Source organism: Labrus mixtus, chromosome 15 (genome assembly GCF_963584025.1).
Source record: "Labrus mixtus chromosome 15, fLabMix1.1, whole genome shotgun sequence".
Lineage (NCBI taxonomy): Eukaryota > Metazoa > Chordata > Actinopteri > Labriformes > Labridae > Labrus > Labrus mixtus.
In genome coordinates this window covers 3939979-3960786 of record NC_083626.1, presented here as the reverse complement: position 1 = coordinate 3960786, position 20808 = coordinate 3939979, and the positions used below count along the sequence as shown (strand labels likewise).

The window sequence follows — 20808 nt, the reverse complement described above, 5'->3', positions numbered from 1 at the left end:
CTCTCTCTCTCTCTTGTTTCCTATACTATATCCACTTTCCTATCAAATAAAGGCAAAAAGCCCAAAAACTAAATCTAAAAAAAAGACCACCTGCTGCTGAGTAAATAAGCAGCTCAATTTACACCAGTCAGACGGAATTCTTCAACATGGTGATGAAGCATGTATGTGTTAGAGACACACATCATGTGCACACAACATATGCAGGTGCTGGGAAATGAAAAAAAAATTAAATGTAGCACTACATGAACAGTCTGTGAGCAGATTTAGCAGATTTACCTCCATGAGACACTTTGAACTGTTTAGTGAGTGATGCAACAGATAATGGATGATTTGAGATATCAGCTTTAATAGTTGTTGGCCTGGCTCTGAGTTTTTTACCCTAGCACTATGTGGATGAGTTGTTGTAACCTTGTAGGGAGCTTCCACTTTACAATACCATTAACCACAGACAATTTAGTAAGGCCAAGATTTTAAGAACTGATTCAATGGTGCCAAAGGTGGCATACTATCACAGAGCAATGTGTGAAGTCACTGAGCTCTTTACACCCCATCCTAAATCTAATCCTTGTCCATGGAGATGTCCTGTATTTTATGCACTTAGTAAACTTTAAATGGAAGGACTGAGGTGGCTGAACGTAATGATTGATAGATGTGCCTGTGGTGATTTGGGCACATCATGACTTAAATGGTAGTAAAAACTTTCCTATGTGATATGCAGCCCAACCCCAAAAAGCTGTTTCAATTCAGCTGTTTAAAGGTATTGGTGGCTATTTGCTTGAAATAAGTCATGTTTTGAGAGTGTAAAATGAGTCATAGGTTTCCAACAATGAGATTCATTAATGATTATGATGCCTCTAAAAGACTCACACTTTAAAACTTTATAAAGCTATGAACTGGGGTGTTGGGCAATACTTCTCGTGTTTTATTGTTATACTGAGACAGTTAGAGAAATATATATATTCAATAAAAAGATGTAGGCTAAGTAAATCTTACCAAAGTTAAGGTCAGTGACTGTTATCGTTTCTCTGAATTTTGTGGAGAAATAAAAGGTTTCTTCACACAGGTAGGACTGTGCTGCCATCTTACGTTTCTTCCCGCAGTTGGGTGTCTCTCTTCAAACACTGAAATCACGCGAGATTTGTATACAAATTATAATGTTTTCTTTAAACATTCTTCTTAAACAGCACAAAAGGACCAAACTTCGCTTACAAGATACTCTGAAAACTAACCGTGATAGCGTCAATGAAGAAGAGAGGAAGCCCAGATAAATTCTCATAAGCCCAGGTAGGATGTATTGACGACTTTATACCACTAGAGGTCAGTGCGCGATTGCAAATTCAGTAGGCCATAGTCAACTGGACATGAAAAATGGGGATTATTTATTTTCAGTATGATAATGAATATGCTTTTAATACGTTTAAAACACAAATAAACCCAGTACAGAACGCTATTAAATGTTGAAGTGTATTCAAACTGTCACACAATAGTAGACTAATTAAGTTTTCAAAATTAGTAATAATACTTTGGTGGCGTAAATTGCTAAATTAATTAATTTAGGCATTTGGGGCATGTGCATTGCATTAAAGAATTAATAATTCTTATAATGCTTTATTTGTATTACACTTCTTGAGAAGTTTGAATGAATCTTTTTTTTTTTACAAATGTGTTGGGGTTTATGCCAGGGTGGAGTAGGTAATAGGAAGGGAGTGGGTCTGACCGTCCTGCGCGCTCCCGCCATGATGTGTTGGAACCTTTTGTATGGGGGCGCGCCTGTCGGGAACGCGCTTAGTGCCAAACTGTATGGCTAGCCAGTAGGCTACGTTTACAATAAAATAAGAACATCACGCCTAAAGTTATCAAAGTTTGGAAGCTTAATGGCATGTGTTTATTCTGTTAACGCGGGGAAACACAACTCAGTAACTTTGAGTTTTTAAGGGGGAGGGGGAATGTGTCATGTTGAAAGCCTCTAACCTTGTCCCACCAGAAACAGACTGATGGGTAATTGGGCGTCGTGTTTCGGTTCGAAAAAGCTAAAAATAAAATTTAGGTAAACAACTGAATAGGTGGGTGTACGGATGACTCACAATCACGGGGCAATCCTTGTCACGGCCAAAGTCATAGCAAAATATTACACATCAGACAGGGGCAGGGCAGTCGGTCCAACCACTCCAAAGCGCCAAAGTCATCATCAAAGATCGTCTATTTCAAAAATCTGTCTATGAGCAGTTGGCCTTTTACAGAGTTACATCTCGCTGTGCCCTAAATGCAATTAACCAGCATACAGACAATAGACCTGAGGATTCAGATTTATTTTCTTCCAAGCGTCTAATCACAAATGATCAAGTCTTAGATCAAAGTTGTGTAGGCCTATAAATTATCAACACACATTAAGTTATTATAAAATAGTCTTTAAAGGCCAACTCTTCTGAAACAATATCAGCAATGACTCCTCTCTCCTCTGAAAAAAGAAATGTAACAATTCTTATGGAAAGATGTTTGTAAGCCTATGTAGCCTATGCTTTTAGTGGCCCTCCAGCACAGGGTTTTTTATCCGAACCATGATTACTCACTTTTGTTTGAGACCAATGTTAAATGTATAATGAGGATAAAAATCTTATTTTAAACACCACTTTGATCATTTGTTATAATGTACTTTGTCACACCATATGTTTACCAATGGTGGATTTTTTTTTCTAAAACTGGGATCACAAATCAACTCTCACAACTTTGACAACTGAAACTTTTCAAGTGTAGGCTTGTTGATGTCAGTTCCTTAAAAATGCTGTAAACAAAAACGTGTAATTTTAACACCATGCAACACATTAACTGTAATAAGCAATGTTAATGTATTGGCCTAATTCTGGTTATAATATGCCTAACAAAAGCAGGAGCTAATACAAATGGTCTACTTTTGTAAGTGATCCAAATTTTATTATATATTTTAATAATATGGTGCTGCTTTGGGACATCACAGTTGTTGGTAAAAGGTAGAGTTATAGGCTATGTCTAGAGGTTAAAAAAAAAAACTGGATCATTATGTTTTCTGGATCCCTCTGATCTTAAGGGTTTTTTTTTTTCACAAACTGGTCAAAATTCAATGAGGTTTACATGAAATAAGATCCAATGTGACAGAAGGTTGAGTAATTGTATTCTAGGTCTCCTAGTGTAGACTAAACCTTACCCAACAAAAAAAAAAATTCTTGAATTAACCTTTGGAGATGGCCACTTTTATACTGAGTGGGAAAAGTAGACAAACATTTGGTCAGGCTATGTCATAGAAATTCAGGCCCCTTGTAGGAGCTACCTTTGAAGCGGGGACAGACTCGTCACCTTTCATGACCTTTAACTTTGTGTTGCAGACTTCAAAGTATCTGAACTGATCTAAATCAAACAGACCAGGCAGACCATGCAAAGAAACACGGCTTACAAGTGCAGACAACCAGAGGGAATGACCACAGCTTACCTTTGGCAGAATATAGCAATGGAGTATAATGTAAAAAATAAAATAGGCTACGAAACCAAAAAAGTGATTGTTATTGTTTTTATTGCCTGTCCATTAATGTTAATATATATTGCCACTTTTTAAAAAGCTGTTTATGTTTCCGCTAGCAAATCCAAAATAGCCTATGAGACTGTTGAAAAACACAAAGACTGTTTCTTCAAACTGAAAATGTGGTACTCTTAAAAGGCGGCAGAGTGAGATGTCTGTCTTCTTATCCTCGTCCCTTCCTCCCCTGCTCGCTGCCTGTTTCACTTCAGTCGATAGGCTCTTGTTTAACTCGCTCCCCTTTCTCATGTCGCTCCCTCCCATTGGACAACTCCCATCCTCTTCCTCGCTTCCCATTGGACGGGGCGGGCGGGCGATGAGCTCATATTGGTTAAATATAGTGGGCTCGCGAGGGGCTAAAAATAGCCAGGTATATAAAGGCGGCTGTTCAGCTGCGCTGGGCGCTACTTCGCTCCGGCCGGCAGCCGGAGGAGCAGGAAGAGAGGCGGAGAAAGAAGGCAGGCTCGCTACCCGCAGCAGCAGCCTCCCTCTTACTCATTCCTCTTGAAGTGTTGCAACAGAGGCGGCGATGTGTCTTACATTATGGCCCGGCCACCAGTTTTGGGTGGAGGAGGCAGTGACGAGCTTCCTTCCTTCCTTTTGCACTCTGGTTTCGTTCTGAATGTCTCCAGAGAGCACAGTCATTTCCCCTAGCTGAGCATTGAAGTTGCAATGGGCAGATGAAGTAATGTTTTTTAACAACCTATAGTAGTGAACTTGTACCCTGTGATGTTTCTGTAACAAAGGTGGCAAATGTTAAGACGTATAGGCTATTTTTGCCACCAGCTGTGGACAGATCTAGTTTGTTTGTTTGTAACGTTTCTACACCCTTTTAATGTAGCTTTGTCCAAGTGAAGCAGTGTGGGGGACAACAGCAGACGCATTAAGCCAACATGTTGGGTTCAAGTGATCAATAAAAGGGCTTTATATACCCGTCACTTCCAAAGAGCATTTTATGTAGCATGAAAGAAAAATGCATGCATTAAAATGAGCTAGGAGGCCAGTAGACTGACACTGATCTAGCTGATGGTCTAGTATTTTATACAAAAGGCTCTGCTTTCACAAGGTCTCATTTTCAGTCAGGAAATCACAAGCTGACTTTGTGTTTCCTCTCTCATCCACCCACAGTACCTTTTATAAGCCACTATTAGAGGCCAATTCCTCCCACCATCCATCCTTCCATTTTCTATAGCCTACCTACTATCCCCCCTTCTCCTCCTCTTATCATACTGCCCAAAGGTCACTCTGTGCACAGCTCTGATGTAATAAGGTGTAACTAGAGTTTGACCTGTGATCAGAGTGGTAAGCAATGGAAACAATGCCAACAGGAAAGCTGAGTGTAGAAAATGTATAGGCTTGAAGTTGTACGATCTTGAGATCTTCACTTTAGAAAATTAAATTAGAATAAAAAGTGCCACTGATTATTTGTTTTCATTTTTAATAGCCAAACTACTATAGCTCTTAGTTTACATTTTATCCAAAATTGTACTTTACCTGTCTTTGTTAACCCTACAGTTTTATGTTGGTAGTTTTTTTCTCCTTATATCAAATATATTGTATTAAATTGGCTGTTATACTTTATTTTATTTTGTCCTTCCCATGGATCCAATATGTTGACAGCTGTATTCAGTCCTTTCTTTCTCTGTTAAAAAAAATGCATTAAAGGACATCAATGTTGAATTGGGTAGAATATCCTCCTTTTGTCCCATTTGGTTCAATCTGGCAAAAAAAACAACTGTGACTTCATGTAAATTATGCCAGTCTGATTGAAAAACTTTAGATCTGTGCTGCATGTAGAGCATTGAAGCTTGTTTTATAGGAAAATGATAAATGAATGCTCCGTATAATCAGCATCCTGCTCCTACATTCATCCGTTTTTATTCCTAGGTTTCCACTCCTCCGCACTGGCTTACACAACTAGTCTTTTTATCTGTTGGTTATAGAGCAACCATACACTTGCAGCTTCTCCATACTCCAGCATCATCCCACACATGCTGAATCCGCCTCACCCCGACATCCCACTCACTCTGTTCCCTCTGCAGCATGCAGAGGCCTCACAGTGAGGCTGCTGGCTTCTCTCTTTGTGCTTTCTGCCTTTCAACCTGCAATCCTCCCAGTGACAAGTATTATACCTTTGTTTAAATGTAACTTTATAATGATATAAATATGGGTTCTCTCTCTCTTTTCAAAGTGATACTACAAGTTGCAAGATAACATGACACATTTAGTTTCCATTTATCTTATGTGTGAACCTCTTGTTTTAAGTTTGTGATATAACTATTGAAACACTTTTAGGACAGTAAAACAAAACATACTTACCTAACAAACCGTGGAAATTAGCAAAGGGAACATAACACAAGCTAATATTTTCTAGCCACTGGCTACTGGCCAGAAGCAGCAAAACCTCTTGAATATGGAGGAATGAATAATAGTGACCATGTCTTATTATTAACTACTTCCTGTTACAGTATCAGTTTATTATAAATATGCAGTGTTTTTCTTTTTTTACCTTCAAAATCATCTCTTACACTTTGTGATATTGTGGGTGTGGATGACTCTGTAAACCATTCCTCATGTTGTCTACTGGGCCTTATGATTGGCTGACTCTGGATGGACTCTCATCCAATCAAAAAGGGGACTTCTATGGTCCAAATAATGATCGGTGGAAAATCTCCAAACGGCCTGTTTGAGCAGTTACTGAAAGTGGAGCAGACCAAAGATGGAGAGGATGGACTTTTCTCATAAATGGATTGTTTGTAGACAGACTAGGGACACATATTAGTTCTAGATAAACATGAAGTGCATATTGCATAATGTCACCTTTAATGGTAAACACAAGTTTGGAGGGAACTTTATGATGTCAAATTTCTCTTTCCTTCTCCTTGCATGTTTTCTTTAACACACTTCCATGTTATGTATCATTTGTCAGTCAATGTGGTATTTATATCACATCTCTTGTGTAGACTGAAATAAATGTAGTGACCAGTTAATTAAAAAAACCTGTATCTATTACTCCATTCAGACTTCACAATGAAGAGCAGCTGAGTGTTATAGAAAGTAATTTATTACACAAACCAAAGCTAGTTTACAAATACAGTTTCCAGTCCTGTGCGTGTGTATAGTCTAGTATGAACAAACCCACATTTCATATTTACAGACTTTGCATACAGCTTTGTTTTCCTGTTCCTTGGTTTACATCACTGCTTCAGCATCCACAAATCCGGATTTAAAAATACAATAAAAAGTAGAAATAAGAATGATTTGTACAGAATAAGGAGACATACATTGATTTTTCCTTTTTTTGTCTTTTGTCTGTGTTTAAAACAAACAGCAGAAGAGCCAGCACATGTGGTCCTAGCGATGCTCTACACAGGCAGCCGAGAGGCCAGCCTTTCTCCTGACTGCCCAACAACAGCATTTGGCAGTGATGATTGACAGGTCGTTACACCCCAGAGAAAATCATCAGGAAACTTCGGTTAAAGCACATGAGAATAAACGAAAGCCACACATAAGCAGTCTCCTATCGTCCACCTCCTATTTTAAATACTGATAGACAACATATTTATGACTTTTCTCTTTTAAAAATCAGGAAATAAAGTTTAAAAACATCACAAAACTGGGTTTCTGGAACAGGCTCCTCCCAGTAGGCCAGGGAGAAAAACAGGAGGGCGCACTGTCGAGAGAGTCCCTGAACCTGGCAGCGTAACACTGAAGGGTCAGAGAGGGCTGAATGTTCCCAAATATAGCCCGTCGCTCTCATTATTTTTATAACGGAAAGACCTAGAAATGAAACTTTTCCATTATACAGCAGGTAGTTAATTGTCACTATGCTGGTAACTGAAGACTATTGCCATGTTTTACCCTCAAAATTTAACCGGCTGTCCAACCTGCCCATTCCTGTATTTCCATGCAATGTATAAAAGGTCATGCCATATGTGTCATGTTTGTCTTTTTGAGATAAACTGGTCATGCAGGTGGCAGATACCAACAGTAAACCAATAAAGGCTGACGAGCATGGTGGATAACAAGTTCCATCTCAGGCACATTTTTTCCACTCATAATCATATTTTACATTTGACCTTTATACAAGAAACGGTTCTGTAATACAGATATCAGCGGTTGGAGCGCATATAAAAACAATTCTCTCCTCTCCTTGTTCTTCATCCTGGTCTAAAGCCTGGGGGGAGATGAGCATCAGCAGTCAGCTATGTGGAAGTGGAAGGGATGGCAGCTGAGCCAGGGCAGAGGTTGCTCTGGTTGTACTCTCCAGGGGAGGAAGCTACCTTTGTCATTCAGAGGGACCACAGTTATCCTGCCACTAATACAATTCAACTAACATTTGTAAAGTAGACAAACCAACAATGCTGCTCTCTGGGAAAAAAACGTTACAGTGCATACTACAACACTGCTCAGGTACTGTATGTTCAAAGCAGCAACTGGACTACAGGTGGTGGTGAGAGCCAGTTTATAATTACAGATGAGATCATGATGCTCACAAAGAAGTTTCACTTATAAACATGCATTGATAGCCAAATGTTGGTTTCAAACAACCAGGCAACTTTGCCTGTGTTTGTCACAGTGAGTCTGTAAGCATGGGATTAGCCACAGTGACAGACTGAGCTGGACACGTGAGCATGGAGCTCCACTCTTCTTAGATAATACGATACAAATGGCCTGAGCATGTGACGGCATGTGACCATTAATTTAACAACGTAGATCAAACAACTGTGTCAGGACAAAATTTCTTATCTTATTCTTTTTTTTTTTGGTCCATGAAATAATTGCAACACGTACTTCAAGCACCATTTAAAGAAGCAATTGACTGATTGAGTAGATTGTGGATTTGTCTACTTTATTGGCTGTTAAAATAACCTGTCCAGGTAACTACAGCATTAAACGTTAGCTGAAAGTGCACAACTATCTAATCTGCCCTGATTTGATGAGTACAGTCTCATAATGGTCACAACAAACACCACAGCACATCATCCCTCAGATCCCTTCAACTGTCCAACTCTACAATACATAGCCCTAAATCCAGGTAGGCACACCTGGAGATAAATAGCACACTGGTGGCTGTTTAAGGTGGTACTTATTTACTGTGCTGTCTGGTTGCAACTCCCATGTGTCAAATAATCTAAACCTGTTTGTTGTAAGCACTGACACTCAGTCACTGTAATCCCACAATTCACCAATAATCACTTTTATATGTCAGTTAGAATTTTAGACAGGACTGGGATCTCCCAATTATCTTAATCAGTGTAAGTGGTTTGTTCAGAAGACAAAATGTACCAGCGTTTGGCTGGTGGCTGGTGCAACCTCCCCACCTCATTGGTAAACCCACCGTTAAAGTGTCCAACGGTTTGCAGCGATAGTCATTTAATGTGCTCCTTCCTGCCCGCCCCCAAAAAATCCCCCCACCCATCCATCTCCATCATAGCTTCCCGAATTCAAGTCCCAGGGTAAATTCAGTCCAACAAACCGCCATTTTACAGCAGTAGTCATGAACTGCACTTTTTTTCTTCCCCTCCCTCTCTCTCCCGTTTAGTTTTCCCCCAGTCCCTCCCGAGCCCTAGCCCCCGGGTACAGTAGCCCAAGGGGGTAACAGTCCAAATGTGTATGCCATTTTACAGCAGTACACACTTATTGCTCTTCTTGCCTCGGCGGGCCTGCAGTGCCGCCCTGGTGGCCATCTCGAACACCTCCCGCACGCCGTCCTTTGTCTTTGCAGAGCACTCCATGTAACCGAATGCTGCAATGCGGTTGGCCATGTCTCTGCCTTCCTCTGGTTTTACTGGCTCCTATTGGATAAAGAGAAAACCAAAAACTTTGTTAAGAAATACATTCAGTGTAGCTCTGAATATTTAAAGTCTAGAATGACAGCTATGACCTTTACTAATAAAACTAAGTGACCTGTAGTCTGGTCATTAATTATAGATTTAGTTGAGATGGGGAGGTGCATGAAATACTGGATTGTTTTACCATGATGTGGTATTTTAGTAATAATCTGAGCTGAGTTGACGGGCATTCTTTGGTTATTTGACACGATGAACACATACATGCAATATGCACATAATACACCTGGGCTTAGACCTCTCTATCCTTCATTGGAATCTATTGTCTCAAAAGGCAGTTTTCCTAAATAAAACTTTGATTCAATAGTTAATTCAGACAAGCAGAAGAAGTTTTAGTTACCTGCTTCATTTTGGCCAGCTCTCTGCGTGTGTGTTCATCGTTACGCAGGTCTTTCTTGTTTCCTACCAGGATGATGGGAACGTTGGGACAGAAGTGTTTGACCTCTGGGGTCCACTTCTCTGGAATGTTTTCTGTGAAGGAAATTAAGAACAGAGAGAGATTAATGATCATTGGAAAGCCATATTCATAAGTGTGTGCATGTCTGAGCTTATTGTGGTTGTCAAACTTTGATTTGCTAAAGGTGGGTATTTTGTAACTAAAATGTCACCACTGTATGGTGCAATAATACACAGTGCTTACTGAAGTTTCGAACATTTTGACAATAGTGCTTAAGCATCCTTTCCGAGACAATGGGTTTGTTATGTATTATTGTGCCTCTCCGTGTCTCAATAACCGTAAAATCCAGAATTTAAATCACACCCGTATGTAAGAAAAAAGGTTGAAAATTTCTACCTGTGTGACGATTGTGTTCAGTGAGGGTTGTGTATCTATACCCTCTGTTTTTGATAAAATTATGATTAGGATAAGAAGATGCGCAGTGAGCCTGGACTGTGGTGCTATGTCACCCAACAGCTTGCAAACACAATGAATGTGGATACATTTTCAATTGTGTCAAGTCGCGTGCAGTATGCGATGGTGGCGGCTGCACCCACGGTAATGACGGGGCGTGTGTCTGAATTTTATACCTGTATATTGGACGCACCGGTGTTTAAGACGCAGACCAGTTTTTAGATGAAAAAAATAGACATTAAAAGTGCATCTTACACACCGGATTTTACAGTAAGGGGAAATCATGAAAAGCTAATAACGAAGAAAAATCATCTCCCAACCTCCTTAAAAAGCAGGTAATATTTCATCTGGCTACAATTGAGAAAAAGAAACCGTGAAAAACTTGCACCAAAGCTGTCCGATGGTGCAGCAATGACCTTTATCTTTAAATGAGTTTGCAGAGTTAAATCAAAGAATGCCAGCATAATGTTGAGACGAACATTTTCAAAGCTATTTAATTTAAAATGTTAGGCACTGCAGAGATAATTCTGTGCCTGAACAAAAGAAAAAGCACAAAGAAGCGCTTCTATATCTCCACCAAGCATCATGTGATAAAGTCTTACATGGTCAGCAAAAACACTGCTTTAAACAGAAATGTGATGTCTGAGGAATACTAAAACACAGACTTAAGTATAACAGCCTTTGTTTTATTGGACTTGTGACTTCCTTTCATTCAGTTCTCTTTAACTACCTGCAGCTTTTATCGCCTTGTTTAATGAAAAGCAATTTCTATGATCAAGGAATAGCAGTTAATAATAATTATGAGCATGAGCATGTTTTACAGCATGGCTGTGTGCCATTGCACATGACTAATGATATGTCTGAGTGTGTGTTGGTGTGCATGCACAGATGAAAACATTTCCTGTACAAGTGGTATGAAGAGTCATAGCAGGATGAAGACACAATCTACAGAGCCTAGAACTATTTTTCGGTTTTTATAGACGAGACAGTGATGTTGTATTTCAAGTCATGCGTAAATGTTTGTTGGTGTGTGCATGTCCATCTGTTGGTGTATCTGTCATACAATGTGAATGTGTTTTTTTACTCACCCAAGCTGTCTGGGCTGTCTATGGAGAAGCACATGAGGATGACATCAGTGTCTGGATAGGAGAGAGGTCTCAGCCTGTCATAGTCTTCCTGACCCGCAGTATCCCACAGAGCCAGCTCCACCTGACACATGCACGTTGTGGTTATAGAGGGCAGGGAGAAGGACGAAGGAGTGTGGAGAAAGAAATAAAGAGAAGTTAATACGCCATGTCCATTTCATGTTGACGCCTCCAATGAGATAAATACTGATGGCAGCAGACCTTGTTTCTGCCAAGAATTATAAAAAAGGGACTGATTTATTTAGTTCCTCTTTCCATGGAAAGAAATCAGTGCATCATCAAAATGATGAAAAAGACGAGAGGAGAGAAAATAAAACATTAATGAATGTTAGATGGACTTAATTAAGGCCTTACATGCTCATTTATACCACCTTCAAAAAAATTGAAAAATCTGAATTAAACAGTTTCTTTTCATTCATAAACAGAACAACTGCTGCTATTATTCTCTTTGTTTAATCGTTCAAACCTCATTTTAAATGCATCAAATAATTACAGACATATAATTGTGGATAGACGTTTATATCTGCCAGCTGGCAATCAGCTTCAAAGTCATCTGAGTGGAAATATCCTTTTGTTGCCATGATGGTGTAATAAAGTACACCTCTGACCTTTATTCCTGGTGTTAAATTGACAACAGACAAAAAAATAACAGATACTAATTCAGTATTTTTTCTTTAAAATAAATAATCTGGTACATAAAACCCTAAACCAAAACGTAACCATCCTAGATGAAACAATGAATGACGTGACTAAAAAGCTAAATAGGGAAAGGAAACCAGATCAAGACACTTCTGAAAAGTGTGACACCTGACAAGAGGCAGCTTGAGTCCTCCTCAGCAACACCCAGGGCTGGAAATCAACCAGCCAATAAAGACTCTAGGTCCCAAAACCCTATCAACCCATTATAAGGTCATGAGGGTTTATGATTGATGAGATGGGCAGGGTGCTGTAGTTATCCAGAGTGGCACTAATACAAACCTGCCAGTCATGAGAAGCCTAACTCCACAACAGAGCATATCTTACTCATTCCCAAATTTCAGTGGATTTTATACATCAAATACAACATTAAACTACACAGGTGCTAATTCTTTTCAGGATATAACCCGTGCCCGTGTACTGATATTACATCTAACAATGACTAGATCCTCGTCATGAGTAAGCAAATTGGTTATCAGGAGCAACACAGACTAAATGAAGGTCTGTGACTAAGCTCCATCGAGGCAATCTGTACAAAAGAAACAGGCTTAGCAGATGACTGCTGCAATGTGAGGGAAGAAGTGAAAATGGAGCAGTACAGTTTTATCAACACTTGCTCACTTGGCCCTGAAGGTAGAATTAGAGCGTTGAGCATGATTAAGCACCCAGGGAACAAAATTAGCCCTGATACCAGCACATAAACCACTTCAGAGACTCAAGAGGTGGAGATGTGTTGTGACAGTTACAAATTTTTAAATTGCCATGCTTTTTTGGTACTGTCTTTTGTGTATCTATTGTTTGTTATATCTTTTAAATTAGCTTAGGCTATAAATGCTGTAGTGAGTAGTAACGGTTTACTTTTTCCATACTTATCCTTATACAAATAAACATTGATCATATCTTGTCTAATTTTATAATTCATTTAGATGATTTAGTTCTCATTTGTACATTTACTCAGCAAGCAAAATAGCCATTCAACAAGGTGACACCACAGGTTTCAATGTGACTCAGATTTGAATATAAGATTAAAGATAGAATCAGTAGCTTAAAAAAAAAAAAAAAAAAGAGAGAAAAATAAGTAGACTTATACAAAGCATCACTTATGATCCTCAATACATGTGTGGTGGTGAATGTGTCTGCAGAGACCTTGTCTGCTTGTATTTTGATGTTTGGTGGACAAAGAATGTTTCTGAGCGGGGAGCTGGTGTGCTTCCCCCAGCCAATAACAGCGCGCAGGTGAGTTTAAGAGTGGATACAATTCAGCAGTTGGACTTAACGACAAAGAAGAGAAAATATTTTCACAGTGAGGCCGAAAACCGAGTGGAAAAACTTGTATAAGGAGGGTGAACCTTGTGTTGGCTTTAACCCACAGGTGCGTAGCTGACCGTCTTTCTGTTGGAAAGGCAGGTGCTTAACACCAGTGGTAAGTTTGTGCGAGTGTGCGGTAGCTTGCAGTGTAGATACAAGCAGCAGGCCTAAACTTACACACTACGTCCTGCATTGAGTATGCACTTCTGGGGGAAGATGAGCCCAGAAGGAGGGGCCAAGTTTGAATGTTGTGTTTACAAATTGCAATGAGCAATGCTACTGACTCCACCTTTACATGGGAAAGACAGATATAAGTGATAGAGAACCGATTCAATGGTCTCACCTGTTTGGAATCCACCTCTATGTCAGCAACATAGTTCTCAAACACGGTGGGGACATAGACCTCAGGGAACTGGTCCTTGCTGAAGACAATCAGAAGACAGGTCTTCCCACAAGCTCCATCCCCCACTATCACCAGCTTCTTACGGATGGCTGCCATCCCTGAAAGTCACAGAGGAAGAGGATATGGTTATGGTCAAGGAGCCACATGAAAAAACATACAGTGGAATCAGATGTAAAACTTGTAAAGTAGAGATTTGACTTCTAGAGCACAGATTTGTAGTCAACAGGGAAAATACACCATAACCTATCCTGTCTCCAAGTATAGTATTAGTGCTAGTTACCACCACAACCCATTTTACAGTCAACTTCTAGCATTAAGAGAAGAGATACGATGTGTGACAATTGTGGCATAAAAGCAATAGTATTTTATTAGTGCTGCATCTTACAACACTTTAATTGACACACTGAGGTTTAGAGCCTCTCAGGGGAGTTGTGAAATGATTAATGTAATCTGTAGTCTTGCAAACTTTTAGAGTCATCGGAAAAAGGGGTCCACAACAAGAGTAGGAATTTACGTATGTCAAAAAGGCTGAAGACAAATTGTGTAAATGGAAACCTGCAATCTGCAAGTACTTGCATACATGCAGATGTGAGGACGGCAAATTTAAGACATTAGCGGCCAGGATGTAACATTTAGCTGGGGTTCCAGTAATATGTGACGGTGACTCAACAGTGTGTTAGTGTGGGTGTGTGAGAAAAACTTGCCCAACAGAGTAAGGGGAAGCTGAGCCAAATGAGTATCTTGTAGTTCTTTGAGAGCAGCTTGGATTACTCCATATTGGGAAATTCTATTCTATTGACAGTGGGAACAAAAACAGGAACTAGGTGTAAGTGTCTGGGAGTTTCTATTCAATTTGACCGGCAACTTCTAGAATATTTTAATTTGTTGGTTTATAATTTATTGAAAACAAACAAAATAACAGTGACGCATTGATCAACTGTGATCAAAACAGGAGATCAGCAATTTCCCTATACACAAAGGGAAGGGTGTCAGAAAGGTTCCAGTTGTAGGGTTTGGAAAAAAGCAAAGGCACAACCACTTCATTGACCAAATAGATTGTGGCTGCCCCAGCGACAGAATTTATCATGCTAACACAGTACATTTACTGTGTTTCTGTATGTACAAGGACAGCAGGAGATAAGATAAGAGTGTAATAACTCGACCCACGAAGGGTTATTTCCTCCCATATGTGAGAAGGTGCAACACTGTGACGTTTCTTTCCACCCTGCCATCTCCATTACAGGACTCAGCTGGAGGTGTGTTGAAGAGCTAACTCTCTGTCACCTTCTTCTGTTCCTTATGAATCCATCTAATCTGTGGTTTCTGTCTGTAGTAATTCTAAAGTGTTATCACTGCACTAAAATGGCCCTTACAAAACTACATTTCTCATGTTATTTTGTCCTCCTGACCAGAGATCTAGGATTATACGGATATTATAAAATAATTTGATTGTGTGCATAGTATTTATAAACAAATTTAATGTGATGCTAAAATATATTTCTGTCTTGAATAGGCCTTGTAAGAATGTGTTCTGGCCCAAAACAGTCCCTTTTCCTTTTGCTGTTTTTGTCCACACTGCAGTTTGTGTACAACTTGCATTTTCAGCAACTGTAAACTGTGTACATTTTCTTAAGCTTCTGGCAGCGAGTCCAGCCCTTTTCCGGGCCATTTTAAACAGCACAGCGCATTTCCATGTTAACAGGTTTACTCACAAGATACCTGCCCTGACGCAAATCAGTGACACGAATACACACAAAAGTATTCCTCGCAATTTAGCCCCCAGCCTTGTTAGTCGCTGACCCCGAAATGCACTGAAGCAGTGTGAGGTGCAGCATGTATCCTATAAACGGTAGATGAATACTCTAAGTAGGACAGCAGTGTCAAAAAAGATGAAACCATTCCCTTCGTGACTTGAGGAAAAAGAATAGACAAAATCGGGGGCAGCTGTAGCCTAGAGGTGGGTGGCTCGAGAAAATGTGTGAAATGTTTGACCAGCAGGTTAAATTGGTAAATAGCAACTTGCTCTACTTGTACTACAAATGTTGCCATAGTACTTATCGGCACAATATTTAACCCACTAATTGTAATGGTTTTGATGACGGTAATAATAATGGAATTTCTAGGTATCAATGTTGGTATCAGACTTTAAATCTTTAAGTTGGTATTCAAGCATTTTCAATTTAACTGGGGCATAAGTAAGACAAAACACAACAAGGAGTGGCACAAAATACACAAACAAAAGGCAGAACAACAGGAAAATCTCCATTAGCAGTGGAGACTGTTGTGTCTGAGCTCTAAACCAATTGAACTTCCAAAGACCGGTTGACATATTACAATGGAAACACAGCACACACTAATTCTTGCAGTAATCTGATAATGATTAGCCAAGGGTTGATCATTTTTGACTAACTGACCCTGGATGAACCCCCACTGTTTCACTGCCCTTCAGAACCAAACACACAACAACCACTTTGACTCATGTGGCTATGACGTGTGTAGTAATGTGTGAAGACGCCTTTACATAAAACAAAGGTTTTAAAACAAAACTACCTAACAATTATTTTTAAAATGAACCAGTGCTCATCTGTTTGTACTGTATTTTATTGTAGCCGAGGGCCACATGAAAATTTTTTTTTCAGATTTCATTTAAATTTTCCCACATTTCACACAACGCTGCTGTAACAGAAAACGTCAGAGGGAAGTTCAAGGCAGGCATCAGCTATGCAAGCTACTGCTAAATATTTAGTTTCCACCATAGATATGATATTAACCAAACCATAGATATATTATACATATACCTTTTACCAAACCATCCACAGTCCTAGAAAACATTTCTTAAAATGTTTTGTGTCTACGAAGAGTTGAATGATGCCTAAATCAGGGTTGTTGCTGATCTGACTGCAAGCAGGCGCAATATCGCTGTTCAAAAAGCTGGTTTAAAGGGCACATATTATACTCCTTTTCAACAAGTTTAAAAGACCTTCAGAGATCCCCAAATATATCTATAACGTTTCTGGCTAAAAATGTATTTTATCAGCAGATAAACCCCTCCATTACTGCACTGCTCAGAACAGGATGTTTCTTGGTCTATAGCTTTAAATGCAAGTGAGCTGTGTCTGATCACACCCCTCTCTGGAAGGGGATGTAGCCGTTTTCTCACACCGCTGAGTGTGGGAACCCCTAGCAATGTTATCATGTCTTATTGTTATGCTCCAGGATTAAGTCATGTTAACGCTGCAAATCTGAGCAACTGTTTTCATTTCAAAGCTCCCCTATTGATGAGAAAGTACACAGACAATGGATACGGAAATTCATGCACAATGAGCCATATCATGAGTAAAAGAAAAAAACAACATATTTAATAACCAGTTAGCAATTTAGCCACTTCCTAGATAACATTTATGTTTGGGAGTCACTTATATGATATGAAAGGCGTTTATAAATTCTAAATGTTCATTTAGAGATAAATAATTGAGCCTAGGGTGAAACTTGATTCCTATTTGGTTATTCAATTTCTCAATTAGTCTTCATAGTGTTTTGTTAAAATCCTAAATACTTCTCTAAAATCCAGATATTTTTCAGAGGACTAACTCATAACTGGAACTGTGTGGACATGGCTCCAACTGGTTGGTTCTGTAAGACATTCTTCTGGCAAAAAAATGTTGGTGACAGATGAACTTCCCTAATCAATTATAATCCTGGCAGGAAAAGGCTACACGTGCAAATCTCTGCCACCCTGCATGCTAGCCAACAAAAAAAAACATGGAATGAAATGTAGAGAAGGACAAACAACGGATAAGGAGAAAGACAGGATAATCCTTATAGGATCAAATTAACAGAGACGCTCCTGTGATTAAGACGTGCAAGAATGTTTGATTCGCACTTCACACACAGTGAATGTGCACCCTTTAGAACAACTGCTGTTCATTGACAAACCCTCTTCATTATGCAGCTTCTCAAATTAATAACCATGACATTAAAAAAAAAGAAAAGCAGTGTTTGATGAATGCTTTATCAAATGCGTCCCTTTGGGCTTGTTCAGAACCAATCAAACAGCAGGCCTGCCATTTCAACCCACCCAAACAATAAAGACGATAAAGTGTTGACTTGAACACTTTTCTTTCTGTATGGTTTCCTTGAATGACACAGTTGTAGATGTATCATTAAAATGGTTACTGTGTGCTAGATGATTCATCAGCCTGGCCTTTAGAAAACCCCACACAGGCAACAGTTGTATCTAAAAGCCTGTCTGTGTCTATGCCAGGAAATACCCCATGCAGCCTTTAGCGTGGAAATTTAGCCCCGGCTTATGGATGGTTGACCGACTGCCGGCTGATGAATATTTCAATTTCTGACAGAAACATGGTAGGTGTTCTTCTTTTGACACCCCACATGCTCTTCATGCGAACATGGACCCTAATACCGGTTGGCTTCATGTGATACTCCGACTAACCTACATGTTGAGCATGACCGCATACAAAATGTGCTCTATGCAGGAACAAGTCAGAGATCTTAGATTCAGAGACAACCAGATCGATCATATTGGTAACAAGGCACTGACTGTTCTGACCTTCAGACAAATTGCCACAGGGAACAAATCTAACCACTTGTGTACTAATTAAGGGTAACTCTAAAGCCACAACGAACAGATACCATGGTAAGCAACAGTCATTCATAATCCACTTGTTTTAAATCTCAGTTGTTATATCGAATACAAAAGAGTATTGGTTACATATGGTTGCTATTACGAGCAACTTCTGCACAGAAAACCGTAGATAATAGAAACTGCTGACATTAGAAATTACACATTTGGAGAAAGCAGACAGTGGAGGGCTGGGACTAAATGTAATTAAACCTTCAACAGAATTTAAAGAGGCTCACATTCAATAAATGAACCTAAATTGCTCACTGGATAGCTACCATACCAGAAAGATAAATTCTCATCACACTTGTCTTTGTCATCTTAGTATATGTGTGTATAATGAAGAAATCAATGACCATTTGGAAGATGTCTTTTGTCTAGATTCATCAACTGCTCATTAAATTTAGTGGCTGTCAGTCACTGTTACCTCCAGCTTTTACAGCGCAGGAGAGAATATATTTTTACTTTACAGCTTCAAGGGTGACGGGCAATGTGTACAACATGTAATAAAGCCTTGCTCCACCCTCCCCTGCCGTAGGTGCTGCAAGAGGAGCTCTGGTATCTGGTGGTGCACCACACACAAGGAATATAACAAAATTATTAAAGACCGTTACTGAAAGATTTCACCGAGCCGCCTATCATATATTATGAATAGAGTTCTGTCTTAGATTTTCAGCAGTTCATTTATAGCTTATTTAACATTATTATTTCCATAGAGACTACAGTTTGTGAGGAGAAAAAAAAGAAGAAATGTGATCTGCCAGCTTGACAATCATGTACAAGAATTGATTACAAATGACCAACTCCACTCAGAATAGTGCAGTAAAATCAATTACAGTTTTCACTTACAATAAAATGCCAGGTTATAAGTATTACACTATTTATCCCACAGCCCTTGTTGGTCAAATATTTTTAACATATACTGTTTTTTAGAAAAGTGTCTAGTGTTAAGTGTGGTCTACTGGCCAACAAGGTAAGGGCAAAGAAGAAGTAGTAGTTGTGCCTGTACGAACTCCCAGTGTAAAGTCAAACATTGTTTTCAAAACCGGCTTGCCACTGGGTGGGTCACCAGAAAGATGGCGTCATCACAGAGGCAACAGATGGCTAGTGTGTCCGCAGTGGAAGAATGGGTGGGTGGCCCAATAGCAAACTAAAACCCAGGCCACACATATAAGTATGACTTTGTCAGGCTATAAAAAAAATCATTTTAGGTTAAAATTCCCCTACACATTCAGAAAGTGTGCTCTGTGGTCACTGATATCTTCTAAAAACACACCCAAAAGTAGAGTTAACCCGTTTCAAGAAAGTACATTAGTGGTTTTGATCCTTATAGAGTTAAACATGCCTACGTAAAATTCACTACTTTCAAGAGAAAGATATTCAAGAAGTGTCGCTGGGGAAGCCGCCTGCTCGGTGAGTCAACAAAACAGTCTCATTGTTTGACTATGGACGGATCACAAACGTTAATCCAGGCCAATTTTGCAGTCTAGTTTTTAAGATAGTACCAAGTTTACTAACAGCCCACCATGTAGTTTTGCTGAGCTGTTTCGGCCATAGGATTCCCTGCAGTAATAATAAAGAAATAACCAGCACAACGGACTGGCAACTTGCGGAAGCAGCGCAGAAATTGAGGTCGGTTAGGGGAAAAAAAGCTAACTTAGCATGCCGTTAGCATACCTCGCTAGCCCTTAGCTTCGATAACAGGGCCTCTCGAAGCTTTTTGGTAACTTTTAAAATCATAATATCCGCATATAAACTGAAAAAAATACAAACGAAGTACTACATCGCAGTGTTGTGGTATTTGAGAAAGTAGTTTACCTTCAGTTTATGTCGAAAGAGTCGGATTTTTCAGTGTTTCCCGGAGTAGACCAGTCGAGTCGCTCGCTGTTACCTCCCGTCTCTCTCTCGAACTGATACAATGAATTACTTCACGGGAGCGCGCAGCCAGTGCCTGTAGTTTTTACATGGGGGGAGGGGTGACGGGCACGAGCATGAGAGCCACACCTGCGCGGGCACGACACGTAGGAGCACTCCGAGAGGCTTTACGGAAATCTAACTTCAGTTTAATTACGCTGAGCAGTAAACGCTGTCTATTTTCGGACCTGATATTTTCCCATCCCAGATAGTTAACGTGTATTTAAATGTAACGATTGAAATCTGAGAGTTGTAATGCTGGATTTATAGGTAGTCCAAATGACTGTTAACTACAATTTGGCCCTAAATTAGTCACTAGATCACTCGGCCCAATTTCTGTTAAGAGTTTTTACGGATAAAGGTGCTTAATAATAATGTGATAAATATATTTACACGTGTTCTTCAGACTACTCGACTAGTATAAAAGAAATATAGATAAAAAGTGAACGAT

General features: G+C 39.6%; 1 protein-coding gene and 1 long non-coding RNA gene across 2 annotated transcripts in view; both read right to left on the bottom strand.

The window, feature by feature from the left end:
* LOC132989517 (uncharacterized) overlaps nt 1–20808 on the bottom strand; it is a 216555-nt gene that overhangs the window by 72111 nt on the left and 123636 nt on the right. The gene's annotated exons all lie outside the window — the stretch shown is intronic.
* Nucleotides 6594–20396, bottom strand: rhoab (ras homolog gene family, member Ab). Its single transcript, XM_061058614.1, has 5 exons — nt 20262–20396; nt 13742–13899; nt 11338–11458; nt 9740–9870; nt 6594–9345 (listed from the first exon to the last, which is right to left on the bottom strand). The coding sequence occupies exons 2-5, from the start codon at nt 13895–13897 to the stop codon at nt 9172–9174; spliced, it is 582 nt and encodes a 193-aa protein (XP_060914597.1). The 5' UTR covers nt 13898–13899; nt 20262–20396; the 3' UTR covers nt 6594–9171.

What these genes read in the sequence shown, in the direction of transcription:
- rhoab (XM_061058614.1), bottom strand. Translation starts at nt 13,897, where the DNA reads ATGGCAGCCATCCGTAAGAAGCTGGTGATAGTGGGGGATGGAGCTTGT. An exon ending in TAGAGGTGGATTCCAAACAG is followed by an intron (nt 11,459 to 13,741) that starts GTGAGACCATTG and finishes TGCATGTGTCAG; the next exon opens with GTGGAGCTGGCTCTGTGGGA. An exon ending in AGCTGGCCAAAATGAAGCAG is followed by an intron (nt 9,346 to 9,739) that starts GTAACTAAAACT and finishes TTTATCCAATAG; the next exon opens with GAGCCAGTAAAACCAGAGGA.